At 43.1% G+C, this 19745-nt stretch overlaps 1 protein-coding gene and 1 pseudogene across 5 annotated transcripts; both read right to left on the bottom strand.

The window, feature by feature from the left end:
- Nucleotides 1–17: 17 nt before the first annotated feature.
- Nucleotides 18–18891, bottom strand: LOC146673224 (uncharacterized). 5 transcript variants are annotated; one of them, XM_085401788.1, is made up of 11 exons: nucleotides 18666–18891; nucleotides 13759–13919; nucleotides 12673–12790; nucleotides 12387–12562; nucleotides 12185–12299; nucleotides 10874–10997; nucleotides 10670–10773; nucleotides 10518–10574; nucleotides 10284–10396; nucleotides 10068–10157; nucleotides 4970–5105 (listed from the first exon to the last, which is right to left on the bottom strand). In XM_085401788.1, exons 1-10 carry the CDS (start codon nucleotides 18802–18804, stop codon nucleotides 10101–10103), a joined length of 1164 nt encoding a protein of 387 aa, XP_085257914.1. In that variant the 5' UTR covers nucleotides 18805–18891; the 3' UTR covers nucleotides 4970–5105; nucleotides 10068–10100. The 5 variants fall into 5 exon arrangements, 3 of the variants coding, with proteins under 3 accessions (XP_085257915.1, XP_085257914.1, XP_085257913.1); XM_085401787.1 differs by having other exon boundaries at nucleotides 10284–10381; nucleotides 10461–10574; XR_014910437.1 differs by having other exon boundaries at nucleotides 5066–5105; nucleotides 10284–10574.
- LOC146673225 (uridine 5'-monophosphate synthase-like) lies at nucleotides 14525–16126 on the bottom strand (annotated as a pseudogene).
- Nucleotides 18892–19745: the final 854 nt, after the last annotated feature.

Below are 19745 nucleotides of genomic sequence, written 5' to 3' on the forward strand. Positions count from 1 at the left end.
GCTGGTTGTCTGGATTTAAATGCCCGTCCTGGTACAAAAGGACATATTTATCTCTAAGGTCAGCCCTGCTCCATTTTACACGTTTACTGTTGTTTTGGAGCTCGACATGTCAGAGTGACTTTCTGTCCAGACTCAGCTGGGAGGATTTTGTGTTCTGAAAGAGAAAACAAAACAGCAGAGAGATGTTAGTTGTTTATTTACTTTTGCATCTGAGTTTTAGGGCCTTGTGGTGGTATGGTAGTTATCACTTTTGCCTCTCGGAAAAGTCCTTGGTTCAAATCCATGATCTACTCTTTCTGTATTAGCCCTGTAACAGACCGGCATCCTGTCCAGGCTTCACCTGCTACTAACTCAGTATCTGTGATACAGTCCAGGCCCAATAACCTTGGCTTAGTTAAACAGAAGGAGATGGATTGAGTTTTTTGCCATTTTTTTCTTTCATTCATGTAAACCTGCTAGCATCCACCAGATCATCAGTGTAGCCTCATGCTAAACACAACAGCTAGCGGACCTCTGAAATCCACAGCAACTGGGCCTCGCCCACCATAATGGTATGTAAGAAGGATGAGATATACTGTCTCTGCATTGTTGGCTATCCACTGGGCCCAGTAGCAGTTTTTGATACAGGCGACATGGGCGGTTGCCCAGGGCGGCATAGTGGTGGGGGCGGCAAAAAAAAAAGTTGCTCGGGCTCATGCTGGACTCATGCTGCCCTGACATCATGCCGGCGGATTTTGGGGATGGCATAGGCGCTGATCGGTTTTCTATCGCCCATTTGCTGGGAGTAAGGGCACCCTCCGTTGGCGAGGTGCGCCTACTGCAGATGCTTTTCTTTCTGAGCTCTGTAGACATCCAAGGTCCAAAACAAAATGCAGCAGGGACCTGTTTTCAGAGTCCAAATTGCACTGGACTGCCTGATGACTAGACGTTGACAAGCTGTGCTGGCTAAAAAAAAAAAAGAAGATAGAGCCTGAAGGACAGTTATCTCGGTGGCTGCAGAAGCTGACCTAATACACACTGGTCGATTGGTGTATTGCACACTGATGTTTATAGTCTTTCAGAAGACATTGCCACCAGTCCTGCCCATGCAAACAGCAGGATCCCTCCAGGCACCAAGGGAGTACTAGTCATCAGGCAGTCCGGTGCAATTTGGACTCTGAAAACAGGTCCCTGCTGCATTTTGTTTTGGACCTTGGATGTCTACAGAGCTCAGAAAGAAAAAAAGCATCTGGACTTCTTTAGTTGCTTGAAGACGTTTCACCTCTCATCCAAGAAGATTCTTTAGCTCTAGAGTCAAATGGTGGAGAGTCCCAGATTTAAACCCTGTGAGAGAGTCACAGAAGAGGGAAAGTGGACCACCTAATGATCCTCTACGTAATCACATGAGCCAAGGTGTGAAAACAGGTTCATCAGCCAAGGTTTCGGGTGAGCTCAACCTAACGCCACCCTATCATGTGATGCCTTAGTGCTCACTCACATCCTGGGCCATCTGACCTCAGGAAATCACATGACAGGGTGGGGTTCGATTTGAGCTCACCCGAAACCCTGATTTTTATCAGCATGTTTTCAGTGAGATTCTCTGCTGGGACTGCTGGATGAAGTTTTCTGAATGATTTACAGAAGTTTACAGTTACCTTGCTCACTCACCTAGAGGAACACTGAGGGTGATGGTGATGTTTGTCCATGAACGTGTTTCTGCTATTTCAAAAAGACACTTGTATGTTCCCGAGTCAGCAGTGGTCACTTTCTTCAGAATCAAAGACGCGTCTCCACCCTTCATCTGTCTGTCCCGCAGAGCCACTCGGTTCTTATATGATGGATGCTGGTTGTTTGGAACAAAACGCCCATCCTGGTACAAAAACACATTTTTCGGTTCCAGGCCAGCTCTGCTCCACAGTACAGCTGAGATCCTATTTGTAATTTGACAGGGCAGAGTGACGTCCTGTCCAGACTCGGCTGTGATGTTCATCTGGTCTTAAAGAGAAAACAACACAGAGCACAGAGGTTAAAGGTCAACATGCAATTATAAGAAGCATTGTTTACTTTAAAAATGTTCTTTATTTTCTTTGACATGTTTAGTCCCCATGTTAATGTCTTAAAGTCCAGCAGAGGCCTGTACTATAAAGCAGCTTTGGGTTGAGGGTTAACACTGGGTTTTCTGTTCTAGGAAGGTGGTTCGCGTCTTATAACATCCAGTGCATTGCCATGGTAACTTTCGCTATCTTAAGTAGCTAACTTAAATTATGCTTTGAACCTGCCCCTGATCTGATCTGCTCCTGAACCTGATTAGATCCAGACTGAAACATCAATCAGGTTCCACAGAACAAAAACATGTGGTAATAATAATTGAACATAAAGCAGTCCTCTCATTATAACACACTGTAAGTCTGTGCATTCTGCTCTACAACTCGAGACTTCCCACCACAAAGACGACAGCTGGTGGTTGTCTGTCGAACCCAGACATCCACCAGAGGCCTTTACTTCATCTCTCTGCAGGGAGAGGCTAATGTTTTCAGTAGCCTCTAAAGTCTTTGTGTTTCCCTAATAAGCATCAGAAGCAAATAATATATATATATGTACAACTTTCCCACATTTTGTCACATTACAGCCACAAACATGACTCAATTTTATTGGAATTCCACGTGAAAGACCAACACAAAGTGGTGCACACGTGAGAAGTGGAATGAAAATCATACATGAGTCAAAAACATTTTTTGGATGGATGGATGGATGGATGGATGGATGGATGGATGGATGGATGGATGGATGGATGGATGGATGGATGGATGGATGGATGGATAGATGGATAGATGGATAGATGGATAGATAGATGGATAGATAGATAGATAGATAGATAGATAGATAGATAGATAGATAGATAGATAGATAGATAGATAGATAGATAGATAGATAGATAGATAGATAGATAGATAGATAGATAGATAGATGTGTGTATACTTGTTCAAGCCACTGCATGCATACAGAACAGGCCTGTGTTTGAATTCAGTTTTAATATTCAATCTTTATTCGCAAATGAAAAAATGGAAATGGAAGTGTTGCAGGAATTGCATTAACTCATATGTGATGAAAGCTCAGTGGTTTGTGGTGTGTGCGTGAGCGTAGGCAACGTTTTCTTTACAGCATGTTTTCAGTGTCGAATAGATTATCTGCTGGGAGAATACAGAAAGCTGCACCTTACTAAACCAATGAATGAAACACAAACTCCATGCCAGATTTACAGAAAAATCAGAGTTACTCACTCACCTGGAGAAACTTTCAGATTGATGGTGACGTATTTCCATGAGCCTGTTTCTGCTATTTTAACACGACACTTGTATGTTCCAGAGTCAGCAGTGGTCACTTTCTTCAGAATCAAAGACGCGTCTCCACCCTTCATCCCTCTGAGAGCCACTCGGTTCTTATATGATGGATGCTGGTTGTTTGGAACAAAACGCCCATCCTGGTACAAAAAGACGTTTTTCTGTCCCAGGCCAGCTCTGCTCCACTCTACAGCTGTGATGTTATTTGTGACTCGACATGGCAGAGTGACGTCCTGTCCAGACACAGCTATGATGTTTATCTGGACTAGAAGAGGAAACAACACAGGGCGGGGAGGTTAACGGTCATCGTACAATTATGAGCAGAATTATTGACCTTTTGTTTAATTGTTGTTTATTTCTCCCCTGTGAATTGAACACACTCGCATAAGACAAGGACTTTCAGAATAAAACAGGAAACTAACAGACAGGGGACCAGACAAAACACTGAACTGAACAGACAGACTCACAAGCAGACACAGTGACACCATGGACAGACAGAGGGAACACAGGCAGGTATAAAACAAAACTCTAACACACAGCACACCTACACACAAGACATAACAGAATAAACAAGAACACAGAATAATATAAAGAGTCCTCAGACTCGGGACCATGACAGAAGGTGGTTTGCCTCTTTCAACAGTGCACTGCCATGGTAACTAGTGCTAACGTTTAACTAGCTAACTTAACTTATGCTGTGAAGATAATCTTATCATCATAATAACATAATCTGCTTTGGATCAGATTAAGATCCAGATTAGAGATCATCAGGTTTGAAACATCTATGGACCATTCAGTTCTCCAGAAAATAAATAGCATAACTATTCCTGGATGGTCCCTCAGTCCTCTCCGTGCAAAGAATGGGAGAGTCTAATTTTGTTTTGTTTGTTTGTAATTGGGTCTAATGTCTTTGTTTCCCTGATGAGCATCAGTAATAAATAATAAATAATGTCAAATTTTAGATTCAACTTTATCCTGTGATTTTCTATTTTTATATTCTGTTAGAGGCAAAGACATTTTAAAACAGTTGTAGTGATCGAAAACAAAGTACCTGCACTTTGCTTGTCGAGCTCATATTAAATTTTGACAAAGACAAAGTTTGAATTCAGGTTTTGTATTTAATCTTAAACAGCACAGAGTCAGTATTTAATCAATGTCTTTTTATCCCCTGACTGATTATCCTGACGTCCAATGTCAGTTTGAATAAACTCAGCATACCCTGGATGTTGATATCACTTCCTAGAACAGGGCCCAGGTCACTAAGGACCATCTCTGGGTAAATTTCTGCCTCATGCTATATTCACAAAGTGTCAGAAACTACAACCTGTTAGCTTCCATAGAACAAAATCATGTGCTGTCAACCTCTGACATCCACCAGCTCATCCATACAGCAAACAAACATCAACAACCAGGAAGCAGCTTCACCTCTGATCACACACACACTCAACTCTACTCACTCACCTGGAGGATCAACTCTCAGGTTGATGATGGTGAACTTCCATGAGCCTGTTTCTCTCAAAAAGACACGACACTTGTATGTTCCAGAGTCAGCAGTGGTCGCTTTCTTCAGGATCAAAGACGCGTCTCCATCCTTCATCCCTCTGAGAGCCACTCGGTTCTTATATGATGGATGCTGGTTGTTTGGAACAAAACGCCCATCTTGGTACAAAAATACATTTTTCTGTCCCAGGCCAGCTCTGCTCCACTCTACAGCTGTGATGTTATTTGTGACTCGACATGGCAGAGTGACGTCCTGTCCAGACTCGGTTGTGATGTTTATCTGGACTGAAAGAAAAAACAACACAGAGCAGAGAGGTTAAAGGTCAACATACAATTATGAGCAGCATTACTTTAAATATGTTGTTTACTTTAAGTAATTTTAACATCTCAACATCCATCAGTGTCCTGTACTATAAAGCAGCATTTGGGTTCATTGTTAACATTGGGTTTTCAGTGCTAAGAAAGTGGTTCGCATCTAATATGAGTGTATCACCATGGTAACTTATGCTAACTTTTAACTAGCTAGAATAATTGTTACCTCACCAGATCCACGGCCCCGATCCATAGTAAGGAGCGCGCTGTCAAGTGACGCACTTCAAGGACAGCTTCCCGTCTCAAATCTCTGATTTTCTGCATTATTCATTGGCTTATTACCCACTGTTGTGTACACCGCTCTTGGCCACTGTCTTTTATTTTTAAGGTTATCTGCTATAAAAAGCCAGGCCAGGAAAACCTCATTCATGTTTTTCTGTGTTTTATTCTCAGTTACTTTGACACAAAGGCATCTGCTGTGATGTTCCCACCTCTGATGAAGTCTCACATGTATCAGTGCTGATAAATGATCAGAATTCTAATATTTCTGACTGTCTGAGGCAAAAATGATTTGAATCAAAACCATGTGAATCAGAATCTAATGGATTATAGAAATCAGTGATGATACCCAGTCCAAGTGAGTAGCCTAGGCCTGACAGAAGTGGATGTAGCTGTGGGTAATAGGAAAAGATGAAAAGAACTATTGATAACTTTTTGGTTAAGGCCTGGTCCGTCTAAAATTCATAACCAGTGCTCTGACACAGAGCCACTAACCTCTGAACGCTAGATAAAGCACAGTGTATCCAGAAAACACACCATAAGCCGTGATAAATGCACTGCCCAAGTGTCCCCTCCCCCCATTGCCTTTCAGCAGCATGCAACAGCAAACAGGTCGTCAGAGGAGTAGTGATGTTTCAGTTGCGAACGAAACAGCTCTTAGAGCCGGATCTTTGAAGTGAACGACGCAAGCCGGGTTTTTTTTTTTTCTCTCACCCTCTCTCTCGCACTTTTTTTCCGCTTCACTCTGCACGCGAGCCTTGTGCTTATGGATTCAGAAAGTTTATTCATGCAGGCCCATATGACAGAGAATATGCATCTTCTTTTTGTTTTCATATTTTAACTTCATATTTAATTGCGTTGTGGTTTGCAGTGTTTTGTGTTGTTTCACTTTAAACTTGTTTAAAAGGAAAAAGCTGAAAATTTATATGAGTGCTTGTGTATAAATACACAAACAACACACATATGCTTTCAATTGTGTAATTTAAGTGGTCTGGGCAGCTCTGTTTTGGAAGTTCAGTTGACGCTAGAAATGCGTTTTGGAGTTTGCACGTGCTTTGTCTATATTTATACATAAACATATATAAATAAAACCACGGTATTTTTTTACGTTAGTAATTCCTTTTGTGCATAATTTTATATTGTTGTTAATAATGAATTAATTAAAGCAACAAAACCAACTGAATAGACGGTTGGGAGTCGGAAGAGTCGGCTCTTTTTAGTGAGTCGAGCCGAAAGAGCCGGTTCTCTAAAAGGAGTTGGAAATCCCATCACTACAGAGGAGGCCGATATCATGATTAAGTTTAATATTGTCTACAATATTGCCAAAGAATTTCAAAGCACTTTAAGCACAAAATTGTTAATTAATCATTTACAAGTCAACACTGTCTGTATGGACATCAAATTCCCCCCCAAAGAAGTGCACATGTAAAACTGCGGTGTTTGTGTTTCCTGTTATGTTTCTTCGGTAGCTACTCGTAATCCCTTTCCCCCACTCCCTTCCTCTCTCTCTCTCTCACACACACACACACACACACACACACACACACACACACACACACACACACACACACACACACACACACACACACACACACACACACAGCGAGGGGGCGTCCCGCACATCCTCCCCACAGCCCGGAATACATTTCCCTCAAGGGAAGGGCATAACATTGTGAACTGTGAACCTAGCCAACTTCTGCTTCCACAGAACAACAACACGTGCTCGTGAAACGTGAACATGTGTGAGAGAAAGCAGCCTCTCATTATCAGACACTGAGTCTCTGCATGCTGCCTTTATGGAGCTACAGCTGTTTGTGTACACTGAATAAAAAGCTTTGTAGCTGCATCCTGACTCCTGACACTACAACACATCACACTGACACACACATTACACTTCTTAGTTTCTGTCACAGCTGGATTACAGATGTTAACTCAGCCTCGTTTCGTCTTCGTCTACTTTACTTATCGTTTTCTCAGAAGGGCATCATCTAACAGTAAATCTCACCTGCAGAGACGACCACGAAGACGCTGAAAAACAGCAAAGTTGAGCCGAGCGAGACACTGACAGCAGACATTTTTTAACTCCAAACTTCAGAGTCAGAGAGTGAGAGTGATGTGACGTCAGGCTGGCTGGACCCGAGCCCACCAATCTCTGGACAAACAAACGTTACGTAGTAATTTACATCCTCAGGTTGTGATGGTTTGAGCAGCTGTTTGTGACGAATCTGACTAAATCAGTTTTCCCCTTTTAAAGACTCTAAATTATTGGCATATTTGTTACAGAGAAACTTATATTTGGGAGTAAATGTATGCAAAAATTAAATTAAAAAAAAAAAACTAGACACCTTTTAAAATGTTGTCCCTGAAAAAATGTGTTGTGTAGTTAATGAGAGATGTTTACTTAAGGCCAGTCTGTTTGTTTCCTTATTGGCAGATAAAGTTTGATTTGGAAAAATTAACAAAATGTATTTTTTAAATCTTGTAATGCAAAAAAGAAAAATGGTGGTGGACTAAAAGCTTTACGTTTCTTAGTGTTAAATAATGTTACTTTTAAAAAACAGCCACCTTTAATCTGATCAGTTGAGCAACATTATTGCATAAATGTGACGAGGAAATGAAAGTCGCCCAGTTTTCATGAGAAAGCTCTTCTGGCTCAGTTCCAGTGTGAGAGTGTTCACACTCAGCCTGTGAGGGATCAGGGCTGTCACATGCAGACATGCTGAGGACTTTACGTCTGCATTTATGATGAATTTGTCTAATGAGAATGACCACATTTGTATCATAAACCATGAGGAGACGTGGTAGTTCAGATATTGAAGAAACTCTCTTTATCTTTATTCAGACCTCTGTTCTGCTCTACACTCTGCTGCTCCTCTTTCTCTGTGTTCATGACATACTTACACCAGAAGCTCGGTGGGAACAAAAGCAGGGAAAAAAATCTATTTGTAGTGAGGATTGTTAAGAAAAGAGTTCCTGCCTGCGTACTGTGCAGGTCAGAGGATGGAGTCAAGCAAGCCAACAAATAACATTTTGTGTTGAAAGCAGAAAAACTAGAGATCAGAGTTACAGCTGAATATTTTCTACCTGCTTTGTTTTCATGCTCAAAGCCACGGATGCTGTCTGTTGTTGCACTCTCTCTCTGTCTTTCTGCTCTGAGTCAATGGAGCTCACCCAGCAGTCTGAGTAATGACAGTAACCATTAGAATATATTGATGCCATTACACTTTGGATCTCAGCCTTTAAGTGGATGGATGGACTACACTGATTTTCATTCACAGAAAACATTCACAGTACCTCTCACACAGATAACCATTCTTACACTCTTAAATGCTGTTGATGGAGGAGAAGAAACCGTCCACAGCTTTCAGTCTCCACATTTGAAGCTCTGCAGGAAACCCTGACAGCAGCTTTTTAGCTCCAAAGCAGGTTTAGCTCTGGTGCAGAGTGTTGGTGACTCTGCCCGTGGACACAGTTATTTCTGCAGGTGACCTTGTTACAGGTGCATTTGGAGGAGACTCAAAGCTTTGTGGCAGGGAGTTTACTGCAGACTGCAGCATGTTTAATAGCAAGCATGATGTGAGCCTGATGTGGCTGATAGCTGCTTCTAGCAGTCTTCATGTATGTGGAATGAGAGGGGAGATGTTATCAGGACCAGTTGCTGATTGGACGTCTCAAAGCTGTGAGCGCAGCGCTGAAACTTTGTCCTGTAGCTCTTCACTCAGTCCTCACCCTGAGTGTTTAGAGCCCAGCCCCACATATTCCTGCTCCTCAGGAATTCTGGGATTTGGATGAAACACAGCTAAACTGACCTGAAGCTAAGGGGGAGGAGCCACAATACAAGCTGCATCCAGCCAATGGGTGCACTGTTGCCCCTGAGCCCATGGATGTGCAGAGGGTCACATGTTTAGTCCCATTTGTAGAAATGTGTCCATAATGAAGACAAATGCAGTCACACAGCTCTGCAACAGCACAAATCACTTTGATGGAGTTTGTTTGTGCTGCTCTCAGATCTGTCCAAGATGTGTGTCAACATGCTGCAGACTCACACAGATGTGCCATGTTAGCTTCATGTGTCCATCTATCACAAACATGCTGCTTCTCCTAACAGGAAGGACTCCTCAGCCGTGTCCACAGCAAAGTAGAATCAAGGCTTTAACCAGGCTTTTATTGTGAAACACTGAACATGTGGAAAAGTCAGCCTGAAAGTCAGAGAGAGAGTGGGCAACGATCCCACAGGAAAAGAATGAAAGAGAGAAGACACATCCAGGGAGAGATGGAAGCAACATGTAGCAGCTGATGAAGATGGTCAGACAGGTGGGCTGTGCACACAGAGGACTTTATGATCTGGTTCTCAGCTTCACCTCTCCATCGCCCTCCCCACGGCTACAGTACAGGTGAACTGACACATCCATCAGTGGAGGCTGTGGTGGAGCAGCAGCTGAAGCAGGTTCATTCGTGTTGATGGTTTACAGGTTTCCTTGGTCAAAGGTCACTCAGACCTTTGACCAAGGAAACCTTTGAGATTCAGCTCTGTGATTTCACCTTCTACTGATGGAGTGTAGACCACATCACCTTCACAGAGGACGACCACACAGTCGCCCGTGTGCAGGCCGATGAGTTCAGTAGCCAGCGACTGAAGATGTTAGCGTAGCTTACCAGTGACAGGAGCCAGTGGTTTTTCCCAGCTGATCATGATGGATGCATCTCCCACTTCCTCCACTTCTTGCTCCTTGGGATCATCAGCTTCTATGAAACAAACGTTGATGCATGACACAAACTGTATTTCAGTCTGGCTGCACTTATTTTTAAAATTAAGATGACGAGAAATAAAACCAGAAATGGAGTCAGAACTTAAAGTACGAGTGTTCGCACCTGTTGTTTGTCAAGTAGTAAGAATGAGGTTGTCCTCGCCTCCCTCAGTAACCTCGCAGACATTAACAGTGTACCAGAGGTAGCTGTGCAGGACACATCTGACAGAAACAAATCTGTGATGAGCAGGAGAAGTTGTAATCAGGCAAGATTTCAACACACAACACTTTTGAACTGAACTTGTAAATGTCTGAATCTGCCCCTGCCAAGAACAACAGGTGCTCAATGAGCCCGTACTCCACTCTGAAACCTGAAACTGTGTCCAAGGCTGCTGGAGGTCATATCGGTCACAGACTACAGGACAAACAGAGAAAGTCAGAGATTCGTTACTCAGGACAGTCTCATACATGCATTCACTGAGGTGACTCAGCCAGCCTCTCTTAACTTACACGATCCATAAGTGGTGGTGAAGTCAAAATTCATAACAGAGATGGTGTACGAGTTTAGATGGCCAGGAACTGCCACCTCTCTCCTCGGGCTGTGAGATAATTGACTGAGAGACAGTTTACAGGCTGAAATTATTACAAATGAAAAAAAGACATTAAGTTTAGCCCAATCATGGAGGAAGAGGAAACAAATCTAAAAAAACAAACCCTTTCCACTCTCCATTTAAGGATGTACTGGGTGATGTGTGCAGACGAGTGGGCGTTCCACTGAATAGGGAGTCTGGTTGGCTTCCTGATTCTGTGATGATCACCTGGACGGGACGGGGACCACCTGAGACAGAGACACAGGAGTAGAGACAGCTGCTTTACCACTGAGGAGAACAGTCACATCGGTTCTCCAGAGTGGGAAATCATTTTTGTTAAGCCAGTAGCTTTACATAACCCAGTTTAACAGTGAGTGGGTGTGTGGGAGGATTTTCCTGAACAGAGCAGAGAAAAAGTGTTAAAAACCAGCAGGTGAGATCCCAGCACAGTTTCCACCTTAGTTTACGATTTTTCCTGTTTCTCAGAAAGAAGTTAAAAAAAGTGAAAAACACTTTAAAAACTGACACCAGTATAAAGCTTGTAGTTCTCTTACAGTGTAATCTGACATATAAAACTTATTCTTCCACCATGAACAGCTTGTGTTGCTATATAGTCTCTTTTCCATCCAAGAAACATGTTTCACTGCAAAATTAAGCATCAAACTTCACTATATTCACCCAAACAGTGAGACTGCTGTTTGTAGATTACAGCTCAGCAGTGAAACACAACAGTGCTCGGCAGACTGTTCACAAAGCTGAGGACAAATTAAAGAGAATCAGAAACGTTTAAAGCAGCAGATCAACGGTAAAATACACACCTGCCAAGAACAGCCTGCAAGTGCAAACCTTAATGTGGCAGTGATATCAGACGCAAACATTACCGTGTACATCATTACACGCTGCCTACAAACACTCAGTTTACCTGCACAGCTCCTGTTACAGCTGCACTTTGAATCTCGAGTCAGAATTATTTCAGAATACTTTATTAATCCCTGAGGAGATTATGCGAGGGAAATGGGGTTAAAGGGGGAGACTGCTGCAGACTTTGGAAGAGTAGCTATAGCTGTAGCTTGTTTGATGTACTACAGCACCACCATGTGTTAGAAATGAGTCATGGCAAAAAGCAGACTTCAGGGTTGTCTGAGGTGCAGTTTGACCTGAACTTTACAAACAGAGAACGACTTCACACAAATCTCTGGATCTCCTGATCAGACACGGTGCAGGCTTCACCTTCAGGTGTACAGTCTGTGTAGGACGGGGCTCCACGAGTTACAACAACAAAGGATGTACCACTAAAAGCATGCACTGTGTATCCATGTATCTTCAGTAGGGTGGATTTCATATCAACACTGTGTGCACACCTCACTTTGTAGTTCTTCTAGTGTGAATTTATGAATAAAAGTGGAAAAAGTTCAACAAACGCAGTCAGATTTACCTCCAGCCTGCATCTGCACCCCGGGGGTCATGTGGATGAACTCTGGCCTCTCTGTGAGCTTGGAGCCACAGATAAACCCCATCACAGAGTCCGAGTGCTCCTCTGCCATTTGCACCTGTGAAACACAAAACAGCTGTAAGCTGAAAAGAACACAAAGCACATGTAAACAAACTGAGAACAAGTCCCACACAGTTGTGCTCACCGCAGCCTTTGTGTATTCACCAGCAGCCAGGGTTCCCTGGGAGCTCATCTGAGCTATGAGCAAACAGCCTCGGCCCAGAGGCTTTCCTACAGCGCTCAGACCTTTCACCACTCCCCGCCCCGGCACTGCGTGGGCATTCACTATGTGGGACCAGGAGGAAATCTGGTACAAACCACCTGGAGAAAAGACAGAAGATCACAGCGTTCAAATACTTTGGATATAAACAACATGATTTTTAAGTTATCCTGAATTTACACGACAAAAAGAAAGTGTGAAATCGTCTCACCATCATACTGACGCTTGACTGTGTTCCCGATGTCAGCAAACTTGCGATCTTCAAAGATGAGGAAGTTGTGTTTCTCTGCTAAGGCTTGCATGTTCTGAATGAAGGCTGATGTGTAGTCCTGTAACACATATGGAAAAAACCATCAGCTTGTTTGTTACATGTACAGACTCAAGGTTTGAGTTGACCTGCCATCTTCAGAAGTTTCCTGATGACTCTGCGGTGACAGAGTACCGGGCTGTGGTCGACTCCTTTGTCACGTGGTGTGAGCAGAATCATCTGCAGCTCAACGTGGCAAAGACCAAGGAACTGATCGTGGACTTCAGGAAGACCAGGAAACACTTGACCCCTGTTTCAATCCAGGGGGTCAGTGTTGACATTGTGGAGGACTATAAATACCTTGGAGTTCACATTGACAATAAACTGGACTGGGCTAAAAACACCACAGCACTTTACAGGACGGGCCAGAGTCGTCTCTATTTTTTGAGGCGACTGAGGTCTGAGGTCCTTCAACATCTGCCAGAAAATGCTGAGGATTTTCTATGAGTCTGTTGTGGCCAGTGCGATCCTCTATGCTGTTGCATGCTGGGGGAGCAGGCTGAGGGTCGCAGATGCCAACAGACTCAATAAACTAATCCGTAAGGCCAGCAAGGTTGTGGGGATGGAGCTGGACTCCCTCAAGGTGGTGTCGGAGAGGCGGATGCTGTCCAAGATAAAGACAATGTTGGATAACACCTCCCACCCACTCCATGACATGCTGGTCAGTCACAGGAGCTCGTTCAGTGAGAGACTGAGATTACCGAAAAGCACCACTGAACGACACAGGAAATCTTTCCTGCCTGTGGCCATCTCCCTGTACAACGCATCCACTTAACACACTGTTTGCTGCTACAACTACACATGTTTCTTTTCCAACTATTTATTTATGAGTGACTTATGTATGTATATATATGTATATATTGTACTATTCTTAGTTAGCGTATTGTCTGTCTTGTCTTAATGTTGGTTTATAATGGAGCACTGTAACAAAAAATAATTTCCCCCAGGGATCAATAAAGTATTCTGATTCTGATTCTGATCCTGCTGTACCTCCAGGATGTCTGCATGGGTCTTCAGCATGCAGATCTTTGGACCGAGCGACTCGGCCAGCTGCAGCAGCTCCTCGCTGTTGGTTACATCAGCAGACACACAAAGGTTGGACTGCTTCTCCTCCATAATCTTCAGCAGCTTTGATGCTAGAAGGTAAATGTCTGCAGATAAAAGAAGGAACAAATGAAGAAGGAACAGAAAATGAGAAACCAAAGAAAACACCACCAGTCTCTGTTTGAACTTTAAATAATTAAATTAGGACAGATGGTTTGAAAGAGGAGTGAAAGAAGCCATCTATGTCCACTGTGAGCGACCATCTTTGAACAGAGGCGGGGGTTTACGACACCAACTCTCTGCCATCTATAATCCAGTTTTGAGATCCCTTCCCAGACGCCTTAACGCCCACTCACATCCTGGGCCATCTGACCTCAGGAATTCGCATAATAAGGTGGGGCCAGGTTTCACAATGAACTCACCCAAAACTCTGACTGATTGGGACCCACACCCAGTTTCACACCTTGTCTCAGGCGATTAGAGGATCATCAGGGGGTCCTTTTGTCCCTCTGCGGGGGGTCACTCCCACTAGGTTTATATCTGGGACTCTCCACCATTTGACCTTAGAACTGAAGAAGCTTCTCGGATGAGAGGTGAAACGTCTTCAAGTAACTTAAAGAAGTCCAGACGCTTTTCTTTGCAAGCTCCTTTGGCTACGATGACCTGGATGACTGAGAACCTTCACAGACTTTAAATATTTAAAGTTTTAAAACTACATACTTCCTAACTCGGCTCTTTCTGAATAACTAAGCTCCAGCTTCTTACTGGCAGGAGAGTCGCTGCCATTCTTGGGGCTGAGAGAGAGTGAAGGTGACAGAGTTACTGTACTGATTTTTTGTTCCTGGATTGTGAAGCAACACAAATAAACACATGAGCCCCACTGAGGGAAAAACTCTGTAAAGTTGTACCAGAAAGTGTTGTTGTCCCGGATGAACTTGTGGACACTCTGGGAGGTTTGGGCGTCGATGCGTTCGGCTGCCTGCAGCACACGGAGCAGCTGAGACATGGAGATGATGGGATGGAGCTTGATTCCCTTTGAAGCCAACATCTCCACACCACCTTGCTCTCTGTCCATTAGGACCACTGCATCCGTCACCGTGAATAAAAACATGTCAGAGGTCATTCTTGTGTGCTGCTGCTCTTGCTGACATCAGTGCAGCGTAACGATCGTATCTTTGCTGTAACGTTAGATTCTGGACCTTCTTTGCAGAGCCCTTCAGCCGTCTCCAGGATGCTGGTGCCGCTGGTCACCGTGTCCTCAATGATCAGGCACGTGTCCCCCTGACGCAACGACCACCAGCCGTTTGGTTGCTGAAGCAGAGTTACAGAAGGCAAATTACGAGTCCATACTGAAGGACAAACTTCCACTTATTCTCAAACTGGGAAATATTAAACAACAATATCACAGACACAGTTAACTATCTGACTGCACTGGATACCTGTGGGTACAGCCTGAAGCGTCAGGCTTTTCAAACATGTGGACTAAGTCTGTTAGCCTTTTGAAAATCAGTTGAGGGCAGCTCACCATAGTCTTTGGCCTCCTTCTGCCTGATGACCAGGGGCAGTTCATACCGTGAGCAGGTCACTGTGGCCAAAGGCAAGGCTGTGTAAGGAACACAGAGTGGAACTGCAGCCCCTCTTCTTCCACTCGCTCGTAGATGAGACTCGCCACCTGGAAGAAAAAAATATATATAAAGGAGAGAAAAATGAGCACAGTTTAGAGTGATGTGCTGCAGATGATGAACTTTTAATAAAATGTTCATTAAAAAGTTGATACATTTAGATGATCAGCTGTTTAAGGCTGGATAGTTTGAACTGCTCATCCTTATCTTATCCTGAGTGACCTGAAGAGGAGCTGCAGAAAGCTGCTGATTCATTTAAACATCATTGAGGCTTGAGTGAGTGATTAGCTGCTGACAGGTCCAGTCTGATCTGTTTGAACTGCCTCACGCTATGTGAAAGGAGGAGTTCCCTGAAACTCAACCATTAAGTATTAATGTTACACAGGAGCTGACGAGTGCCTACACAGACACATTTGCCTTCAGAAAGTGCATCCAGCAGACGTTTCCTGTGTCCGGTATCGCTTTCAGCTGTTCTGAAGTCAGTATGTTGTGCAGTCATGAAGGCAGCACGTGGTTACCTGGTGCGTGAGCGCGGGGTGGGACACGAGCACCCTCAGGTGGATATAAATGGGTGCCAGCAGGCCGCTCTTCAGCTTGTATTCTCCGAACTTCACTCCGTTCACGTCGTGGAGCTTCAGGATTAAACTGTCAGTGGAAGCGCTACCTGGAAGCCTTGCGCCAAATGTTTCAGAATAAAAGCGTCAATGTATGTTTTGAGAGCATTTAATGTTTACAGATAAAACGTCGCGTAGGTCAGTGAGCATGTGTGATGAAGCCTGGTAGAAAGAGTCGTTGTTTGTGAAAGTTAAAATAAGCTGATGGCAGACATGTTTCATTAGCACCTCAACATAAAGAAGTGCTGAGGGGTGTTGGCAATGAATGTGAGACAGAGATCAGTGGATGAAACCATCAGAAGCTCATGTTCTGCAAAAAGAGAATACGTTTTTGTTTTCTGAAGCTATTCTGGACATTTTTAAAGTCTTCAGCATGAAGTTGTTGTTCATCGTACTGTGAGGTTACAGGCTAGACTGCTTAATAATGGCCTCCAAGTTTAACCTGACACTTTTATTCATATTTACTTCATATTTGTATTCTGTGTCTCCAAAGTCAGAATACAGTTACATTTTAGTGTCGCTGATTTGCAAAACAAAAGCTAAACTCGGTTCAGACGTGAGTTACAAGTTACAAAACAAGACCAACAGATCTCAAACTAAAACCCACGTTCTCAGTCTGTCCCAATAAGTAAACACAGTGAAGCCCTGCTGTAAGTCTTTCTGACTGAATAAAGTCATACAAAGACAAACTTGCATTATGCAGCATTTTATTCAGATTGCAACTAATCCATGTTCAGATGTTTTTACGTCTGTTCTACTGTATTCTACTGGTTACACTTTTATTTTTCTTGATAAGAACTGATTTATGCTGAGGTACATCCTTATACTATTCAATGTGGAACAACAATATAACTCACTGATTTTCCATGTTGTTGTTGTAAACAACAGGAGGAGATTCATTGTCTGTGTTTTTGCCATGAGCGGCTGAGTCTTTGTGTGAATGCATGTATGCATCTTTTCAAGGAGCGTCAACAGCAGAGGGCCTCCTTCTTTGTTTTTTGGACCTTATTGTCTCTATTTTCTCTCTCACAGTGTCTCCTCTGCCTCAGGCCAACAGCCAGGTGTTGAAAATACCTGCAGTTAACAGAGACATGCGACTCTTGAGACGGCATTTCAGATAGAAACACTGCTGAGCCTGAAGTGTTTCTGTCTACAATCACCAGATTTCACAAGATACAGACACAGAAAGCTGTGTGTGCATCAATAAGAAGGCGTTACACAAAATAATAAATCTTCACCTTTATCATTTACAGCTTTCAGACTAAAATATAACTCTTTAAGTAACGGCGCACTCACTTCGTGGAACGCACTAAATTACTTTCACTTTGTTGTGGGTTAAACATAACCTAAGGTTTCTAACCAAGGTCCTAACACGATTTACAGTCCACAAGTAGAAGTCTGTGTAACTGTGTAAACAGTACACAATACAAGTAATGCAAGTAAACACTGACAGCTGTACCACAGTTATGTCTAGTTGTAGTTGCAGCTTCCATATTTAACAAAGCCCCAATATTTCTTCTTATACTCCATATAATATTTCTTCAGAGTAAAAGATCTCTCAGCAGAATTATGCAACATTTTAGGCACACTATTGCCCCTATCAACTCAGTGAGCTGGGATTGTTTATTCTAAACATGAACTACTGTTAAAGCAACACACATGGACTACTGGAGCCCCACACGACAACATCTATACTGTCCAGTCTCTCCTGGTGGACATGGCATCACGTTATTCATGGTTACAAACAATTTTAGACTGATGTGGGCCAAGCCCAGCACCTACTTGCCAACATTGAGACCTCAGGTGGAAGCTGCGCCCACCTGAGAACCCGCCCTTCGCGGTCTAAGTGGGCGGGTCATACGAAAGCCGGTTTGGCCGGAAGTGAGCGACTGTGACGATCCAGCCTTCAGAATTACGTCACGAGCTCTCTCGGTGGAGTGACACTGCCGTCTGCTCCTTTTTATCTAAAATATAACCGGACACTGGCGTAAATTCTCGACCGTCTCGTTCTTCGAGAATTTACGCCAGTGTCCGGTTATATTTATGTTTAATCAGTTTTCTGTTTGACGTTTATTCAGCTGTGTGAAAACCCCGGAGGAACCTCCCGAGGGATTAATAAAGTTTTATTTAATCTAATAACTTTAATCTCAGCCAAACCGATTTACTCACGAACAAATAAAACACTGAAAAAGGCCAAACAATAACATGTTTAAGTTATTTAAGTAACTTTAGCGAAAGACCGCGAGGGTTTGCTGCTCTCGCCGGAGCGCAGATATTTGAAGTTTACACAGCTACATTCTCGCCTGAAAAGACGCTAAAAGTTTATTTTGCGACCCAGAACGAGAAATAAGAGTAATATTAAAACTAAGTAGCTGTAGTAATAGTAGCCATTGTTGGAAACTGGAATTGGCTGGGCCAATCTGGGATATGGTTTTTCAATTTTGTTGTCCAGGTGGGAAATCGGGAGATATGGGGAGAATGGTGGCTCCTGGAGAGACACTGAAATTCGGGATTCCCACAGAAAAATCGGGAGTGTTGGCATGTATGGTCTAGCATAGCCTGTAACGTTATTATGACGGACACATGTTATGAGTGAACTTGACTTTAAGTGACTTACAGGTTTCTTTGAAAAACACTTTCTTATATCCAGGTTCTTCCTCTTTGCTGCCGTCCTCCTCTCCTCCTTGCAGCGCAGGCTTGCCGCTGCTAAAACTAAACAGAGCTCCCTGAAAGGCACAGCCAATCACATTTGCCATATTTGTCACATGACGTAGGACTCCAGTAGAGAACGTAATTTAACTCTTTCTGCACCGCTGGGTGAATGAGACGCTGACAGATCGGGTTTTTTTCTTTCTATCGGGTTAGTTTTTCTTTACTCGAAGACATCAAATTATTGGTGGGGACATGTCCCTTCCGTCCATGCCAAATCTACGCCTTTGTTCAGCAGGAAATACTTGAACCAACAGATTTTCCTCATCATCATTTCCCCATAACCCTTTAATGACTCTTGAGTACTTTTGAGATTTAAATTACAACAAAATAACACAATAAAAAACAATAAAACTGTCAATCGTGCATAGAAATTACTTTCCTGCACCGGATTGTATTTTCACATGAACCTCTATGAGGTCAGATGTAGAAGGGTTTAGGGCTACAGTGCAAATGTAAGATTGTTTGTTTCTGGGCGGGATTAAAGACAGAGAACAGAATCAGCATTGAAAATAGCTGCAAAATGTCATATTGGTGGGTTTTGTGTGGGTGTTTTGTTTTACTTAACTTTGCTAATTAATAATCTAATTATTGGACTTGGACATGAGGTCAAGGACACTCTAAACCCAGGCACAATGTACATTTCAAATTCCTTTAATTTTAAATATGTTTATATTGTCTATTCTGTAAAATAGTCAGATGTCTTATTAATGTACAGAATTCACCTGCTTGCTGCTACTGCTGCACATTCACCCAATGTATATACTATATGTATATATATAATGTTCTTCCTCCAACCCCCCCACACCCCCTCCCATTTTTGCACATGTCGAGGAGCGTGTCAGGCTACATTTCACTGTGTGTTATACTTGTATAACTATGCATGTGACAAATAAAGAACCTTGAACCTTGAAGTTCTTTCTCTACTGGTGACCTGCTTTATTGTAGAGCTGTTTGCAGTAAAAGGTGAGCGGCAGCTAGTTATTTT

Source organism: Rhamphochromis longiceps, linkage group LG3 (genome assembly GCF_057381845.1).
Source record: "Rhamphochromis longiceps isolate RC_006_pf linkage group LG3, R_longiceps_female_GT1.1, whole genome shotgun sequence".
Lineage (NCBI taxonomy): Eukaryota > Metazoa > Chordata > Actinopteri > Cichliformes > Cichlidae > Rhamphochromis > Rhamphochromis longiceps.

What these genes read in the sequence shown, in the direction of transcription:
- LOC146673224 (XM_085401787.1), bottom strand. Translation starts at nt 18,804, where the DNA reads ATGGCAAATGTGATTGGCTGTGCCTTTCAGGGAGCTCTGTTTAGTTTT. An exon ending in CCCATGCAGACATCCTGGAG is followed by an intron (nt 12,791 to 13,758) that starts GTACAGCAGGAT and finishes TATGTGTTACAG; the next exon opens with GACTACACATCAGCCTTCAT. An exon ending in GTGAATACACAAAGGCTGCG is followed by an intron (nt 12,300 to 12,386) that starts GTGAGCACAACT and finishes TGTGTTTCACAG; the next exon opens with GTGCAAATGGCAGAGGAGCA.